The sequence below is a fragment of the Rhineura floridana genome, chromosome 2, assembly GCF_030035675.1.
Source record: "Rhineura floridana isolate rRhiFlo1 chromosome 2, rRhiFlo1.hap2, whole genome shotgun sequence".
Taxonomy (NCBI): domain Eukaryota; kingdom Metazoa; phylum Chordata; class Lepidosauria; order Squamata; family Rhineuridae; genus Rhineura; species Rhineura floridana.
This window is the reverse complement of record NC_084481.1, coordinates 54,704,632-54,721,186: the sequence shown is the minus strand read 5'-3', so window position 1 is coordinate 54,721,186 and position 16,555 is coordinate 54,704,632. Positions and strand designations below refer to the sequence as shown.

The 16,555-nt window shown below is 40.0% G+C and overlaps 1 protein-coding gene and 1 pseudogene across 9 annotated transcripts in view; both read right to left on the bottom strand.

The window, feature by feature from the left end:
• CCDC148 (coiled-coil domain containing 148) overlaps nt 1-16,555 on the bottom strand; it is a 143,942-nt gene that overhangs the window by 100,479 nt on the left and 26,908 nt on the right. For 7 of the 9 annotated variants that reach the window (XM_061608720.1, XM_061608728.1, XM_061608726.1 and 4 more), the window contains exons 2-3: nt 3,038-3,093; nt 1,981-2,102 (exon numbers count right to left, since the gene is read on the bottom strand). In XM_061608720.1, coding sequence (XP_061464704.1) covers nt 1,981-2,102; nt 3,038-3,093 — 178 coding nt within the window. Of the gene's footprint in view, nt 1-1,980; nt 2,103-3,037; nt 3,094-7,360; nt 7,419-14,022; nt 14,043-16,555 lie in introns of those variants that run through there. The other 2 variants (XM_061608725.1, XM_061608723.1) reach the window with 2 other exon arrangements.
• On the bottom strand, nt 14,979-15,097 carry LOC133378506 (5S ribosomal RNA; annotated as a pseudogene).

Here is a 16,555-nt window from a genome sequence, read left to right as displayed (position 1 = left end):
GGGACAAATCTAACACTGGTAGTGCAAAAATATCTGTTGTAAGAGCACCATCAGACTTACACTGGCAACCTTAAACCACATCATATGAACCTAGACACCAAAATAGTGTGTTGGATTCAAGCTGTTAGAGCAGTTTCACATTAACTTTTCTTTCTTGCCTAGTTTAAAGGAAGGAATTGCTACTTGTTACCACATATATCTTATTCAGGGCAACTGATGCTGTACTGAAATTGTTTAGTTTGGAACCATATCGGTTTTGCATTTTATTGCTGGTTTTAATATGGGCAGGTTGTAAACTGCCTTGAGCATTTCTTTTAATGGAAAGTTGGAACAAAATTACCTTAAATAAATGAACCATAACATAACAAAGCAGTGGTAGGGGTGGGGAACAGTCCAACAAGGATGCTCTGAGGACACAGAATACTGAGTAACCTGTTGGGATGGGGGAATGGAACACTTGGGGGGATGGGGAATGGAATGGAGCACCCTAGAAATGTTGGTGGCTGGCTCAAGTCCTGAAGAGAAGTACTTTAGAGTGCAACATTTTTGTTGTAGGTCCCACTTGTATGGAAAATATTGCAGAATAGGATCAACCAACAGAATAATCCTTTACATGTCTACTCAGAAATAAGCCCTTTTGTCCTGTATCCCAACCAAAGAAGCAGACTCAGGACTAGAAGACTGGATTTTTCTGCATGAAGCTTAATTCAGGAAGTCAGTACAGGAACACAGCATCGCACTCTAGGCATGAATCAGAACACTAGAACATCTGCCAGGATATTAAACCGTCTAAGCTTATCTCAGGGACAAGGCATGGATGTGACAGCAAGGTGTTGCCACAATAGAGCTAAACAGGCATTTTTAAACTTTTATATCAGAGAGGGGTGGGACTTACTTCTGTGGGTTAATTCTAGGTCTTTCTTGCTTTTGTTATAAAGCGGAGGCTCTTTCTAGGAGCTGAAAGCATCTTCTGAAGGTGTCTCATCTAATTTTTTTGACCTTAGTGAAAGTGTAGACTGGCTCAGACTGACTGCTTTCACTTTGCTCTCTTAACTGTTCATTAAGTTTTAACTGTTCCACAGCTAAATCTGGGCTGGGGGGCTGGGTGCCTGGGCAGATTCATCACCAGATAGTTCAGGAGAAAGAGGACGGATTCTGGGCTTTTCTCAGTAATTGTATAGCAAGCTCAGATATGTCTGAAGATCTTTCTCCTGTGCCTCCTTCATCCGTTTCTGCAGTCCTGGAAACCCCCTTCCCAAGATCTCTCCCCACTTTTCCTTCTCCCATTCTTGCCAAATGTTCTCCTTGGGGCCCATGACACCTTTTGAGTTCAACAGAGTTCACCTCAGGGCAGGAAACATAAGACTGGTAAACTGGAATATATCTGGTCTGACAAGGGCCTTTCTTCCTGCCCAAACATTGTGGGCTACCACCATGTGGTAGCTCACCTGCAGGCCAGTCACTGATGAGCTTTGTAAAACTGATTAAAAACAGTTTTGCAGTTCACCACTTCCCTGCTCATCCAGGGAGAGCCACAATTGTCCCCAGGTGAGCAGATGGATGAGAAACTGCCACTTACACAGTCATAGAGCCTCGTATCTACCCTCCCCTATAACATAGGGTTTAGCAGTTCTTTGCAATCTCTATTAAGAGACAGAAACCCTTTAGTATTAGAAGACAAGAATGAGTACAGCTGTAATATTTAGGGTGTAATATTTAGGTACAGCTGTAATATTTAGGTTTAACACAAAGCCAGACCACAAACACTTCATGTGGCTGTTAGTTTGCAGCAAGTCATTAAACAGTAAATTCCATTATCAAATATCTAGCCATTATTACTCACTTTATTATTTTTTTCAGCATATTTCCTTACGGACAGCAGAATTTCTTTGAATATACATCAACCATCAGTTCTTACGACACCTTTGCCCTCAGCTTATAAAGTTGCCATCTACATCCATCAGAAATCACAACACTTACCTTTAACAGGATGTTAACAGATTCTAATTTCTTGGCATCAGTAATTGCATATAGCTGCTCGTAGTCAGCAGGTTTATACTTGGAACTCTTAAGGCCATTTTTCACACGCACCACCAAGTTGCCTAGTTGAAGCATGAAACATTTCAAACCTGGATAAAGTTTCCAGTCATTATGCATTTTGAAACACAATTAGAACAAAAGAACTTCCCTTTTAAAAGAAATCTATTACAATTGGAACAAAACAACAATGGGAAAGGTAAAATGTAACAGTGTGGCCACAAATAAATGTTTCATTTTTCTTAAACGTGTGAGTATTTCATGAAAACCACTATCCCAGCAACCCAACACATGAGATGAAGCACCAGGCCCTTAAAGTTAGGCAAATATCAGTAATAATCTATGCAACCAACTTCTAGTTATTATAGTGCATGTCAGTTCAGATATACATGCTTAGACCTCTGCTTGCAGCAAGGAAAAACTTAACAGCCATTCTCCTTACGCAGAAAAACTACTGGTTCTCTTAAATCTGGGACAGGGAATCTAGATATTGCTGAACAACAATTCCCATCATCTCTGACCATTTGCCACGCTGGAACATAGGAAGCTGCCTTATATAGAGTTAGACCATTGTTCCATATAGCTCACTATTGTCTGTCCTGACTGGCAGCAGCCCTGCAGGGTTTCAGACAGGGAGTCTTCCCCAGATCTACCTGGAGAAGCTGGGGATTGAACCAGACGCCTTCTGCATGCCCTAAATGTTGCCAAAGCAGGGCTCTTGCCACACTCCCTGGGATGCTTCTGTCCATTACAGAGAAAGAATGACTGCTGCCACTGTGGGAAGCAACTTGAAAAAGAAGAAATAACTTCAACAAGCAAAGTCCACTGGGTTTGCAAAAAGTTAGGACAGGGAATTATAGGATAAATCTCACAAACCATGAACTCTGCATAAACTCTACATAATCTCTATGTAACTCATACAGCTGGCTAATACTGAGCGAAGCAAGCTGCGACACTAACAATGAAGCTGGAACATTTTAAATGTCTTGTAAAAGTGTACCTGTATCACTGTGAGTTGTAATAAATCCTTGAAGGTCCCTTCCACTCATCTTACACCTGTTGAACAAAAGCATATTATTTACAATACTGGAGCAATATTTTAGAGTCACATGCAAATGTGTTTTTGTATGGGGGCTTCTTCGTATAGCGAGTTCCCTGTTCACATAATTATATATTGCAAATTATACAAAACATATTCCAAGGGCAAGTATTATGGCAGCCCTGGAATACAGTACATTTTACTGAGCATTTTTTTTAAAAGACAACACTTATAAAAGTGCAGTGAAATATAACATCATATTTCTATAACAAGGAGCTGTTAGCCTTAAAATTATTTACAATCTAATTCTACTAATATTTGCTAAGGGCCGTAAGTCCCACTGAATCCAGAAAGGATTACTCCCACACATATGATCACAACCCTAGTAACTGTTTGAGAATCAAAAATGGTGAAGCATATAATGATTTGCAAAAATCCAATGCCAAAGAAAAGCTATAAAGTTACTTGCCCTTTCAGGGAATTGAAGAATGTCAACCAAAGTTTCCCATATTGTATGTTACTATAGTTGTACTACTGGTCAGGGTCTGTTTGTGGATTTATACTTCTAATAGAGGAGAGTGTGCATCAGCTGTGTGTGTGGGCTGAATAATGAGGCAAACTGGGGTTGTTTCAGGATCTCTCTGCCTCAAAGTGAAGTGCAATGTTATTTCAGTGACTCAGAGACCTCATCAGTCTAGGGCTCCCACAAAGTCACAGAGTGCTCTGTTTCTCTGTAATGATACAGCAGTATATTTTCCTATATAATATCTCTGTTTCTATTTATTTATTTAAAATATTTCTATACCACCCTTCTACTCTATAATAGGGCACTCAGGCCAGCAGATTGTTGTTTCTCAAAGTCCAAAGAAGCGAGACTGTAAAAAACAATGCCTCAATAAGAGCTCTGGGTTGTTTTTGTTAAAGTACAGCAGTACAGGGAGGTTTTTTTTTCTAAGTTAAATGCTTCATTTAGTGTTTTTTTTAAAAAATGTTGCTCAGCTTTAACAAACCAACAAGAGCAAGCAGGCAGGCAGCATTCTCTAGACAGTCTCACACTGTGAGACCCATCAGAGGATACAACCAACCACCAGAAAGAAAGGTTGGTGTGAAGAAGCAAAGTTTTTTAAAATGTACAAGCAAAAATACATTCTGCTCAGCCACTTAATTATTTTAAGGCAAGAAAGATATAACGCCCCCCCCCCAAGGATTGTGGAGGAAAGGAAATCCCTTTTACTTTCCCCATAACAAGCCCTTAAACCTATTTGTCTGCAGTTGGCAGGTTAATGCAATCTGGAAGGGCTTCTGTGCCTGTAAATTTCATCCTTTTGAGCCCAAAGGGGGAAATGTTTTGGCTGTTTAGTCTCCTGTTATAGTGACTGAGAAGCATTTAGCTTTGTTTTATACACAGCAGCTCAAGATCCAAACTACAGATCAAAGTGGAGTGCACAGAGAACCTCAGAAACAGATCAGAATTTAAAAAATGTAAATATACATGGCAAATCTTGGGACTTGTGTATACTTTTAGTATCTAACTACACAGCAGCTCGTGGGGCAAACATTTCCTTTATAACATTTCCTCCTGTTTTCTTGCAAACACATTTAAAGGTGCAGACACAATTTTGACCCTTGCTTGTTGAAGAGTTTGGGGCGATTAACTTCTGGAATTCCGACTGCATCCATCATTTATTATTATTGTTATTATTATTATTCAAAATGACTGGAATAGATCCATAATGGATTTGAATGATTAATTAAAATTCTTTTCAGATAATACAGAGTAGGTGGTGCAACATTTATTTGGACATGGAAAAAATATCCTTGCTTAATTTTTTAGAACTCAGACCTTTGTCTCATCCACTACATGTTTCTCCTCCCATGCTTGTCTGTACCTTGGTCTATGGAATAGTCTACTGCTTCATTTTTTCCCTAATTAAAGCTGCAATTCCTATGAAATAAATGAGCCATATTTCTATGGAGACCATCAGTATCAAGATACTATAAATAAAATTAAGGCTGCAAACCTAATCTTCATAGGGGTGAGTAATCTATTAGAAAGTTCTGTTCCCTAAGGATAATGGATCTAAATTGGCTGCTCTTGGGAAATTTGTGGATCCAGATTGGCTCACTGACTGCTCTTGGAGGATTTCCTGTCACCTCATCTGATGTTTCTGCTGAAGCCCCAATTGATCTCTGGAATACAGGATGATCCAGGTGTTTGATACAATTGTGTCTGTTTGTTTGTTTTTTAGAAAGGTTGGAGTAATGGCAAATGTGATGACTAGAATGCTAATGGAGCCCTTCCTGGTTCTGGAGATTTGTAGAAGCAATTGCTCAATTGCTAATCTCCCTTTCTTGAGCAAGATGCTTAAGAAAGCAATGGCCAGGCAACTTCAGGTATATCTGCATGAAACAGATTACCTTGACCCATTTCAATTGGCTTCAGTTCCAGTTTTGGTACCAAGATGCTCTGGCTGGTGATCTGTAACAGTGCATGTGTCTGAATCCTGCTGATTTTCAATATCTCAGCAGCTTTGATACCATCAATCATGGTATCCACCTAGGGGAAATTACTGGTTGGAAGCACCATGTTACAGTGGTTCCACTACTACCTGCAGGTTCCACTCCATATATTGGGAGACTTCTGCTCAACCCCTTGCAATGGTACTGTACCACAGGGTTCAATTCTGTCCACAGTGCTACTTAATGTCTACATGACGCCTCTAGGGGATTGGAGCTTGGTGCCACTAGTATGCAGATGACACACAGCTCTACTTCTTCATAGCATCTGAACCAGATGAAACTGTGACAGTACTGAACCGATGCTAGGAGGCAGTCATGAGCTGGATGAGGGCCAATAGGCTGTAGGGAAATCCTGACATGATGGAAGTCCTACTGGCAAGTGGTTCCCATATCCAGGGTTTGGGTGTTCAGCCTGTTCTTGAGAGAGTTGCACTCCCGGTGAAGGAGCAGCTCCATAGTCTGGATGTACTCCTGGATCCAGCACTTGAGGCCCAAGTGGGTTTGGTGGTGAGGAATATCATCAACTACAGCAGTTCCTGGATCTGAATAGCATAGCCACTGTAGTTCATGCTCTTGTAACTTCACATCTAGATTACTGCAATGAGTTCTATATGGGGTTCCTTTGAAGGAGGTCTGGAAACGGCAGCTAGTACAGAATTCTGCCATTTGATCATGCATCTTCATGTAGACATATAATAACTATTCTGCAGGATCTGCACTTGCTGTCTATGTGTTACTGGGCCCAATTTAAGGTGCTGGTATTGAACTTTAAGGCCCTTATTTACCCGGGATCCAATTGTCTGTTGGAGTACCCTGCCTATGGCATTCTCTCCCACCCCCTTGCAGGTACAGAGGGTGACTACTGTGTCAGGATTTCATTGCCAAGTTAAAACTTAGCTATTCTCCCAGGACTTTGGGGAAATTAATTGGTTGTACAAGGTCTTAGGTTTCTACTCAGTGCTGTTGTGTTTCATATTAAGGGTTAATAGTTTTATTCAGTTTTACGATGACTTTCTAATAATATTGAAAACTGCCCTGTAATTGCTATGTGGGTAGAAATTTTGTAAATAAATAATGGTCTGATGAGGGATAATAAACTGAATCTTAATCCCACAAGATAAAATACACCTGGTCAGATCAGCTATGAAAAGAGATAGCATTCCTCCTGAAAAAGCAGTTTGGGATTACTCCTGGATCTGGTTTGCATATTGAATTCCCTTTTTATTTTTGCTATGTTGCCAGGAAGTGTAATTGTGCCTGCTAACAGATGTAATGTTATGTTTATAGTATTGAACCTTTTTTTATTTGCTGTGATGGTGCTGTGTTGTTATTTTTGTTATCATGAGATTGTTCTTGTAATTGCTGTTCACTTTGCTCTGAGCTGTTTTGAGCACAATTTTTGTGTGTGGAAAGGTGGTATACAAATAAGATGATGAGTTGGCTAGGAAAAGACAAAAAGTACTCTCAAATTGGGGAATACCATAAGTCTTGGGACCACTTTGCACCCCTCCTTTTTTGCCTATTAGTTAAAACATCTAGGTTCTGTCAAGTATGTGTCTTGCCAGGCAGATTATTTTTATATAGTGCAGTCAGGTAGACCCTTTGTTTAAAATAGTTTTATCTGGCAAGCCAGTTTCCATTTTTATTATTTTGTTGTTATAGCCACCCCAACCAATTCAGATACATTGCAAGGGCAGGGTGTATCTTTCCAAATAAAACCAAACATACACTGGATTTAGTTTCATTGAAATTCGTGGGACTTACTATTGAGAAGCGATGTATAGGATTGCACTGTTAGGTGGCATAGAATTTGGAATTGAAACTGGAATGAATGCATTTAAAAAGCGTGGTTACAATAAACTACAAGCATGTTTTATATTTATCTAAATTGGCTGGCTCTTGTATGTCACATCCTCTATTAATCAAAATAAAGCACATCTGACTACACACAAAAAAACCCCCAAACTCAACTAGATAGCTCTAAAGTAAAACAAAAAGAAAGTGACAACTCTCCCACACACTATTGTCTTGCAAACCTATAAAAACTTTTCTACGCTACAGCAGGGTTGCCAAGTCTCTTAGAAGGAACATGACCATAGCTCATCTGTATTTTTTAATATATTTAAATAAGCTTTATAGGCTATTCCTCATTGCCGAGGACGGAGGCTGAACTTAAAGTAATTGGCTAGATTTTTGGGGGGGGGGGTGGATTTAGTTAGGCTGGTTTAAAGCTGGCCAGATGGCAAACCAGAGCCATTATAATTCTGGAAGTTTAAAGGGTGGGTCAATGAAACAGATGCTCTGTGCTGCTATACAGTAGGTCATCTTTTACATGCTAATAACACTGTTCAAATCTAAATTCTGTGCAATAATTAAATCTTAACTCTACTAGAAAACCATCTTCAAATCCCATTTGGAGAGAAAGAGCACAAAGTCACAGGGGCAATGAGACCTCAGAATCCCTTACAAATATTAGATGGGGTACATGTCACACTCCACATGATCTCTGGGTTCTTTCTGCTGCTGCACTAGTAGGCAAGCACCTCTCTGACAAAGTAACAATGAGGGCAGAAGATGGCTTGCTGTTGACTTATGCAGGTACATGCTGCACTTGACTTGTGTAGGTACATCATTCAGTCCTCGGCTTGCAGTAGAAAGAGGAAATTTCAACAGGAAAACTTACAAGAGTGCTCCCTTTCATGAGTGTTTACCATATTCCAGAGCTTGGAAAAGTTAGTTTTTTAAACTACAACTCCCCCAGCCAGCACGGCCACTGGATTGGGCTGATGGGAGTTGTAGTTCAAAAAAAGTAACTTTTCCAAGCTCTGCCATATTCAGAGAAAAGGAGGGGAAAAAACCACCTTGATTCTCACTAGGCATTGCATAATGGGCTCTCGTACATGTATTCTGTATAAAGATTAAGGTTTTTGCTTTCAGCAAGAACTATGGTGGAGTATCAGTAGTACTGAGGCAACCTGTATGTTTACAGCAACATGGGTGGCTGAGTGACAGAATTACGATTCAACAATACAGACAGCAGGAAAAGCTATTCCTATTCTTACAAGCACATATTAAGTCATATGGCAAAACCAATTATTTCAAACTATTATAAACAAGCTCTCATATCAGAGCATCCGGTCAGAACGACACAATATGGAGAATTCACGGATGCCGCTAAAAACAGTGGCCTCGTCTGCTTCTCCTCTTGTAACATCTAGTACTACATAACATATCACATGACATAGAACCATGGAGAGTTTCCCCACTCCTAAAAGCTGCAGCTAGTGAAACAGAACATAATGAAGAACACTGCAGCAAAATAACATAATGTCATGCATTTTGGAATAGAGAGAGGAGTTAGTAATATAGCGTATTGTTTCTGGCAGAAGCCAACATAAAGGACTGCAATTCTGATATGATGTTTTAAGATTTATACAACACAAAGCTACTTAAGAAGACTGTTTGGCTGAAATGAAGCCAGCAAATTTAATTTGAAATTTTGTAACCAGATATTTGTGATTGGCACACCATGATACACGTTTGCATAATAGTGGCTGCATTATAGATTCAATATGCAATATTGGAAATACAGTATTACAAGTGGAACTGGCAACAAAATGTTGCAGTGCAGAATGTTCCTGTTCAGGGTGCCAGTTGGCCAGCCAACCATGCCTTCTTTCAGGATACTCCAGTCTATTTCCCCCCTCCAACCCAATTTTCCACTTATTCCACCTGCCTCTCCTACTGTCCTGCCCAAAGTCGAGAGGTCCAGTCTCAGACGTGGCCGTGGTTTTTTTTCTTTCTATTAAAGTTACAGTTACATCAAAAGCAGTGTGCCTTATTAACCTAACTAAGCTTTCTAGGAATTTTGCCCTGACTAACTCTGACTAAGCATGACTCTGCAGCGCTATGACGTTGACTCAGCAATGAACCCCTCCTCTGCGTCCACTGGCTGCACTTCAGCAGGGGGGCCAGAATCAGGGGAAGTCAAGTTGTCAGTGACAGAGATCTGCAAGCTCTGTGGTCTATCCCTACTGCTAATCCCTTCCTCCAGTTCATCACTCCAGTCCTCAGTGTCAGAGTCTGGCCTCTCGAAGCCTCCCTCCCCAACCTGAGTCACAACACCTGCAAAAGACTCCTAACATTCTGGGTCCAATGAGCATGTTTACTTCACACTGAGGTATTCTGGGATTTTTGTCCTCTTAGATCCCCCCTTAGATTTTACATACTTCTGAAAACCTTGGGGCTCCCCAAGCATGCTGACCTCCCCCTCTTGTTTCTCAGTAGCCCCATTTTGGTTACATAGTCATTATAACTCAGCACCTGAGCTCCCTATTAACATCTATCAGGTTTGGGGAATTTTTGTTCCCTCTAGATGTTGCTAAACTACAGCTTCCATGCCTCCTGGGGTTGATGGGAGATACACTTCAGTAACAACTGGTGGATGAAAGGTTCCCCACACCTGGCATATTTAAGCTATACAGAAACAAAGGTTAACTGTTGGATTTTAATTGGTATTATAATATATTTTGTACTTTAATGTTTACAGAAAACAATTTTGTTTGACACTTTGGCCACTAATTTTTAATTTTAGTGTTGCAACTCGCATGTGTAGATTCATCTTTAAACACTGCATGTATACTTCTGGGAACTCAATTGGACCATGGTCACTAAATGCATGTACATGTGGGTATGCCATCCTTATTTTACTTATTTGCTGTAGGAAACAGCAGTGCAGAAAATGCTACAAGCACGTTTGTCACAGAAAGTATGGAACTGCCCAAATACTTTGAGGAATTCGCTCAAAATATTTCATTTCCATAAACAATCATTTATACTGACAGTGAATGGGTTTTTCCATAAATAATGTCCATATCAATTTTATTTTTTCCATATAAACTGCCTTGAGTGTTTTATGGCAAACCAACCAAACAACAATAAATCACATAGTCTCTCAGTATGCAAAATATAAACCAATTCAAAATAAGTCCCCTAATATTCAACTATAATATGTTTAATCTTAATTGTAATTAGAATCATAAGCATGGGATCACGTTCATAAATAACCTTTGTCCTTTAAGAAATGTCATTTTATTTTGTAATTGATCTCAGTCCTTAAAGAGACCTTTCCATGCATACCGCTTAATTTAAGAGAGATGTTTAGAACATAAAGAAAATCCCTATGAAAATATCAGTCACAACATGTTTCACTTCTTTAGGTATTTTAAAAGCAATGTAAAAAAGTTAATTTATACCCAGTTCTCAAACAAGACAAAATCCTCTGTTTTAGTCTCAACATGTTTGTTAATAGCTTTGCAGTACCCTTTGGCCCAGCATTAACATACTTTGTTGTTAAATTGTACTTATCTCTCTTCTTTGAAAGATATACTTGAAAGACCACTTTGCTCATAGTCCTCATAATTTTTCCATTTATGGTACCAAATGTATTTTGCAATTATTCCTCAAGCAATTCCTTGTAAAGCCCACACTGGCCACATCTTCGTTGCGAAGAGTGCTTCAGATGAATTTTTATACCAACGTATCTAACGATGAATTCATCTAGGACTCACCAGCCTTAGCAAAGAGCCTGTAATCATTATCACCAGAGCAAACTCTAACTAAATGAAATTTCATATTTAATTTCTTTGGTTAGTACCAGAATTTTTGGCTCTGTTTCTTTTTTTAATAGAAAACTGAAAATCTCAATGCTATAACTTGTAGAAATAACAATGGTTTACTAACAAGAATCCAACACATTGTTATTATGAGCTATAGGGAAATTAGTCTATCCAATACAATGAAAAAATACAATGCAATTTGTGTTGAAATGCTAGTAATTCTTACCTGCTAAATGCATTTATCAGATTAGCTTTAAATGTTAAATCTATAGGTATATCGTCAGATCACTTAATTCCAGTTAGCTACTTCATAACAAGCAACCCTGTTCATTTGCAATCAACAGTGGCAAGAATATAGTGCCTAGAAGTGATCTGCAGATTCAAATGTAGCGCTAAAGGGAGTTCTGAGCCAAATCCCTCTGCCTCAGTTGCCACAGGGAAAAATAGAAGCTAAGCCCTCCTCTGAGCCCAAGTTACCTCTCCCTATAGTCACTTTAGAAGAGAAGAATCGACTCAGATTCCTTTTTGCCCTCGAGGCAACAGCAGAGGGGGGTAGGATTTTGCAGTTCATATACACATTGCAAGTTTTTAGAGGATCCTCACATGGGTGTGGGTGCGTGAGTGTGTGTGAGAGACCCAAATGGGTTTTCAGGGCTGTCATTGATGGCATCAGTAAAAGTCAGTGCCACCTCCCACACCTTATCGGATATACTTGAAGCAACTGAGCATTTGCATGCTCATTACATATCAGGAACAATTACTTAATCTGAATCTCCACTCCAAACTAGCATTCTAGTCCTAAAAGCCTACACAGCTAAATCAGCACAAGAAGTAACCTGCAGTGCACAAGCAGAAAGATAAGCAAAAGAACAATAAAGGACAAAACACACAAGGAGGTGAAATTTATTGCTTCAAGACACAAGATGGGACACCAAGTCACATTACATTTATTTGGTGAGAAACATGGCAGGCACTTCACCTTGAAGCTTAGGAGACAGTGTTCCTCAGGATATCTGTCCAGACAACACAAAGAACCTTAACGCTAATAATCCTTTAATACTGAGCTACCTTTCCTGAAACACAACTCAAATGTTGTGCCCTAACCAGGAACGCAGCTTGGGATGAAACAAATACTATACGAACTGCTCCTGGTATGCATTCTTAACTTATTTTTATTTTCATTGTATGAAGTTTTTATACATCGTTTATGAGATTATAGTAATTAAACAGTACACATGAACACATATATTTATTACAGGAAGTACTGCCAATGCAGACACATGGTTCACTTAGGCCTGCTATCCTGCCTGTTAGTAACAATCCTATTCTATCAGTTCTACAATATATTGCATTATCATTGTGCTAATACATCATACATTAGGATCATGAGATCTCTAGCCCTACACATGTCCTAATCTTGCTATTTGTTCTCTCAGTCTGTAACGTGAGAGAGCTATTTCATGCCCTGCTTGGGAGCTGGCAACTGTGGCCTAGATGGCCTTGTTGGTATGATCCAGCAGTTTCTTCTTATATTATTCCTTGAACTGTCTCGAGTAATTATTCTGCTGTTAAGGCAGGATATAAATATAAAAAAGTATTACTCTCTAATGCAGCCTTTCCCAACCAGTGTGCCTCCAGATGTTGCTGGACCACAATTCCCATCTTTCCTGACCATTGGCAATGCTGGCTGAGGCTGATGGGAGTTGTGGTCCAACAACATCTGGAGGCACACTGGTTGGGAAAGGCTGCTCTAATGTTCCATGTGCTGCAGATCTCACAATGGCAACTGTTGCAGAAGTTGTGACAAGCCAACGTCCTGAGTACCTCACAAATTTTGATGGTATATCAGCAAAGCAGTCTTTGAACTGCTGGAGCAGTGGCTTACAGGACATTATCATCATCATTTATTACCTGTCCTTTACCCAAAGGTCTCAGAGCAGATGACAACAATTTTAAAATACAACATTAAAAACAATTTAAAAACAACCTAAAATCCCAAAATATGGGATTTAAAAATTGAAAATACAGTTTTCAAAAGAATCCTATCCTAAGAATAAGGTGCCTAATTTCCCCCCACTCCCTACATTGTTGTCTTAAGAGCAACCTAGTACATGCTATCCAATTGGGAATGTGCAATTAAGCACTTGCAGGTCAGAAAATGCTAAACTTAAGACGTCAACCATCTACATACCCTCATATGTACAATATAAGCATAGCTATGGTGATGTTGTAATTATTACTTTTGCCCTCAGAAATGACAGCCATAAAAGAGTAGGGCAGGGCACTGTACTGCACATTGTCATTCTTGCATAAATTACAGCAGGCTCATAAGCATGGTGGGATATTATATTGACACACTGTACTACACTTGAGTAACTTTGCATGCGTGACTAAGTCCAATTAGCTGAAAGAAGATTGCCTTGACTGAGCTGGGCCTGACTGAAAAAGACAAGCTGAGTGCTGAGCAGGCTACTTCAGAGCACTTCAGTCACCAAGCAATAACATTCAACATTCAAAGAGTAAATAAGGCTCATTCATAGCTTTCTCCAGATACGAAGTGTGACATCTAACAGAAAAAGAAAGCAAGACCACTCATGCAGTGCCTAGGATCAGGAATGAAGAAGGCACAAATGTAATACTTCCACTGTGAAAAGATGAACAGTGTAGATACTTCCACTCTCCAACGCTACTCAAAAACAGAGGGGGGAGAGGGAAAGCATGAATGTAAATCTGAAGGGATCCCATAAGCTGCTCTCAACTGTGTACTTTCTTTGTTACTGCTGTAAGCTTCGAATCAGAGCTTTTTACCTCATATGAAAGCTGTAATCTTCATAAGTACCTTGGGCATGAGTTGTGACTTTCCAGCAGCCGGGAGTACAACAATAGGCACTGGAAACAACACTGCATACGAGGCAAAGTTGATTTTACTTTCAGTTCAGGGATTAGAACCAATGAGTTATTCCAGTAAAAAGACAATGTTCTGTGTAAGTGAAAAAGGGGAGGTAAGAGTAGGAGTCCTCCTACGGAACACACAAAGAGGTGAAATTGGAAGAATTAATGCTTAAAAGGAAGGGGAAGGGAGGAGAGGTTACTATTTATTGTTTTACTTTTGGATCACCATCTCCTCACCAGAAATGGCTGCTGATTCCTTTCAAAGTAGTAATGGTAAGTATGCTTTTTAAAATGGGTACTTAATGTACAGTTTATTGACCCATACAAGACTGGTATTGTGAGAGAAAGTACTCTAGATTCTCCCCCTTAGTTTGAAGCAGGTGTGCTATCTTAATAAAAACCTTTACACTCACACCCATACAGTATTAAAATACAGTATGAGCTGCAATATTGGACTAACCGGATGAACACCTGGAAAGTCCAGAGAAACAGCCATACTGTACAATCAGCAGAAGCATACACTGCAGCTCTTGCTGAACTTCACAGCTTCAGATTCATATCCGAATGCTGCTCTTCTGTTTTAATATGTTGGAATTTGTTGTTATATGTGGATTGTTTTAGTACTGTCCTAAGTCACCCTGAGAACAGGAACACTGAAAGGTGGGATACCAATTCATGAATACTAAAATATTCTGCATATAGCATACAAGGAAGAAGGGTTATAGCCAGGGAGATCTTATTTAATGTATATTGTTGTTATATGCCTTCAAGTTGATTATGACTTATGGCAACCCTATGAATCTTTTTTTATATATTCATTGGGTTTTCATGGTAGGAGATATTCAGAGGTGGCTTACCATTGCCTTCCTCTAAGCCTACGGCACCCAGTATTCCCTGGCAGTATCCCATCCAAGTGCTAACCAGGCCTGACCCTGCTTAGCTTCCGACATCAGACGAGATCGGGCGTGTTCAGGGTAGTACGGCCATAGGCTTGAGAGAGAGAGAGAGAGAGAGAGAGAGAGAGAGTATGTATGTATATATATACTCTCTCTCTCTCTCTCTTAAGCCTATGGCCGTACTACCCTGAAATCTATTTCACCCACCTGAAATCTGGAGTGTTAGGTGAATACTCAACTAATGCATCTCATTAGCACAAGGATTTCCACTTGCACAAAGGGACTTCCCCTCTTCTTCCCCCATGCACACCCTGAGTACTCCCCTGTTCTAGAGGGTTAGGGGAACCCTTAGAACAGGTTGGGAGGTGCAGGAGGAAGAACTTTTCATCAAGCAAGCAGAAATCCTTGCAGTGACAGGACGCTCATGTTGTTGGATGCAACTCTTACAGTTCAGCAAGAGCTGAATTACACGATTCTGCTGACTGTGCTGCTAAGCTCTTTGCTGAATCAAGCTTTGGCCTCAGTGTACTACAATATGCCAGTAACATGCAATTGGGGGGTGGGGTGGCACCCTTATTACCACCACAGCCAGTTCTTTTAACCAGTGATGAATAGATTTGCATAATGAAAATGCATATTTATTTCAAAATGTCATCAGAACCTTTTTAATATAGTTTTATTCATTAAGTCCAGGCTCCCTTTTTACAAGTTTGAGGGGTTTTTTTTTTAGCCATTTCAGCTTGTTGCGGGGGGGGGGGGGTAAGAAGGTGTCATTTTCAAGACTAACAAATACAGTGTCCCATCAGGTTTCATGGATCAGAGCCCATTCTCATCAGCTGTAAGTTAGCTATGGCCCAAGATATATTGCACCACAATATTGATGCTCACTTCTCATTTCAGAACAGCAAGATGTTTCTAGGGGTAACACAGAACATAGTAGAAGCAAACATACATTGTTGCAACAAGTAGCATATTCACCAACTCTGCATCAGAGTGCCAGAAACAGTCCCAGTGCCCTAAGGTTCTTCATCCTAGGATCACACACATCTCCAAACTCACTCACTCACTCCTCTCCAGCTCATTTCCTGACTATAAACTGCTTCTCTCCCCTGGCCCAAGCTCTATGGCCATCACATTCCAAAGGCTAGGACCAAGAAGAAGCTTTAAAGTTAGAAACCAATGCAAATTCTTTAGCACAGAAGAAATAAGTATGCATTGTGGTGAGTCCGTGTTAGTCACTAAATTAGTCACCGTGTCCCACACCACTTGAAGTTTCCAAAACCTTTTCAGAGGTAGTCCCGTATGCTGCATGATTACAGTAACCAACACATGGATATCTGCGATGAAGTCATCCTTTTCCAAGAAAGGGAAGAGCTCTTGTACCAGCCTAAATTAGTAAGAAGGTGCTTCATGCCACAGCCACCCCTCAGGCAGCCATTATCAAGACTGAATCTTAAAGCACGCATAGCATATTGCACCCATAGCATTCTTGAATTAATCCCAGCACCAAATGTAGGTGTACAATTTTTGTCTGTGCTCCTGTTTCCTCATTC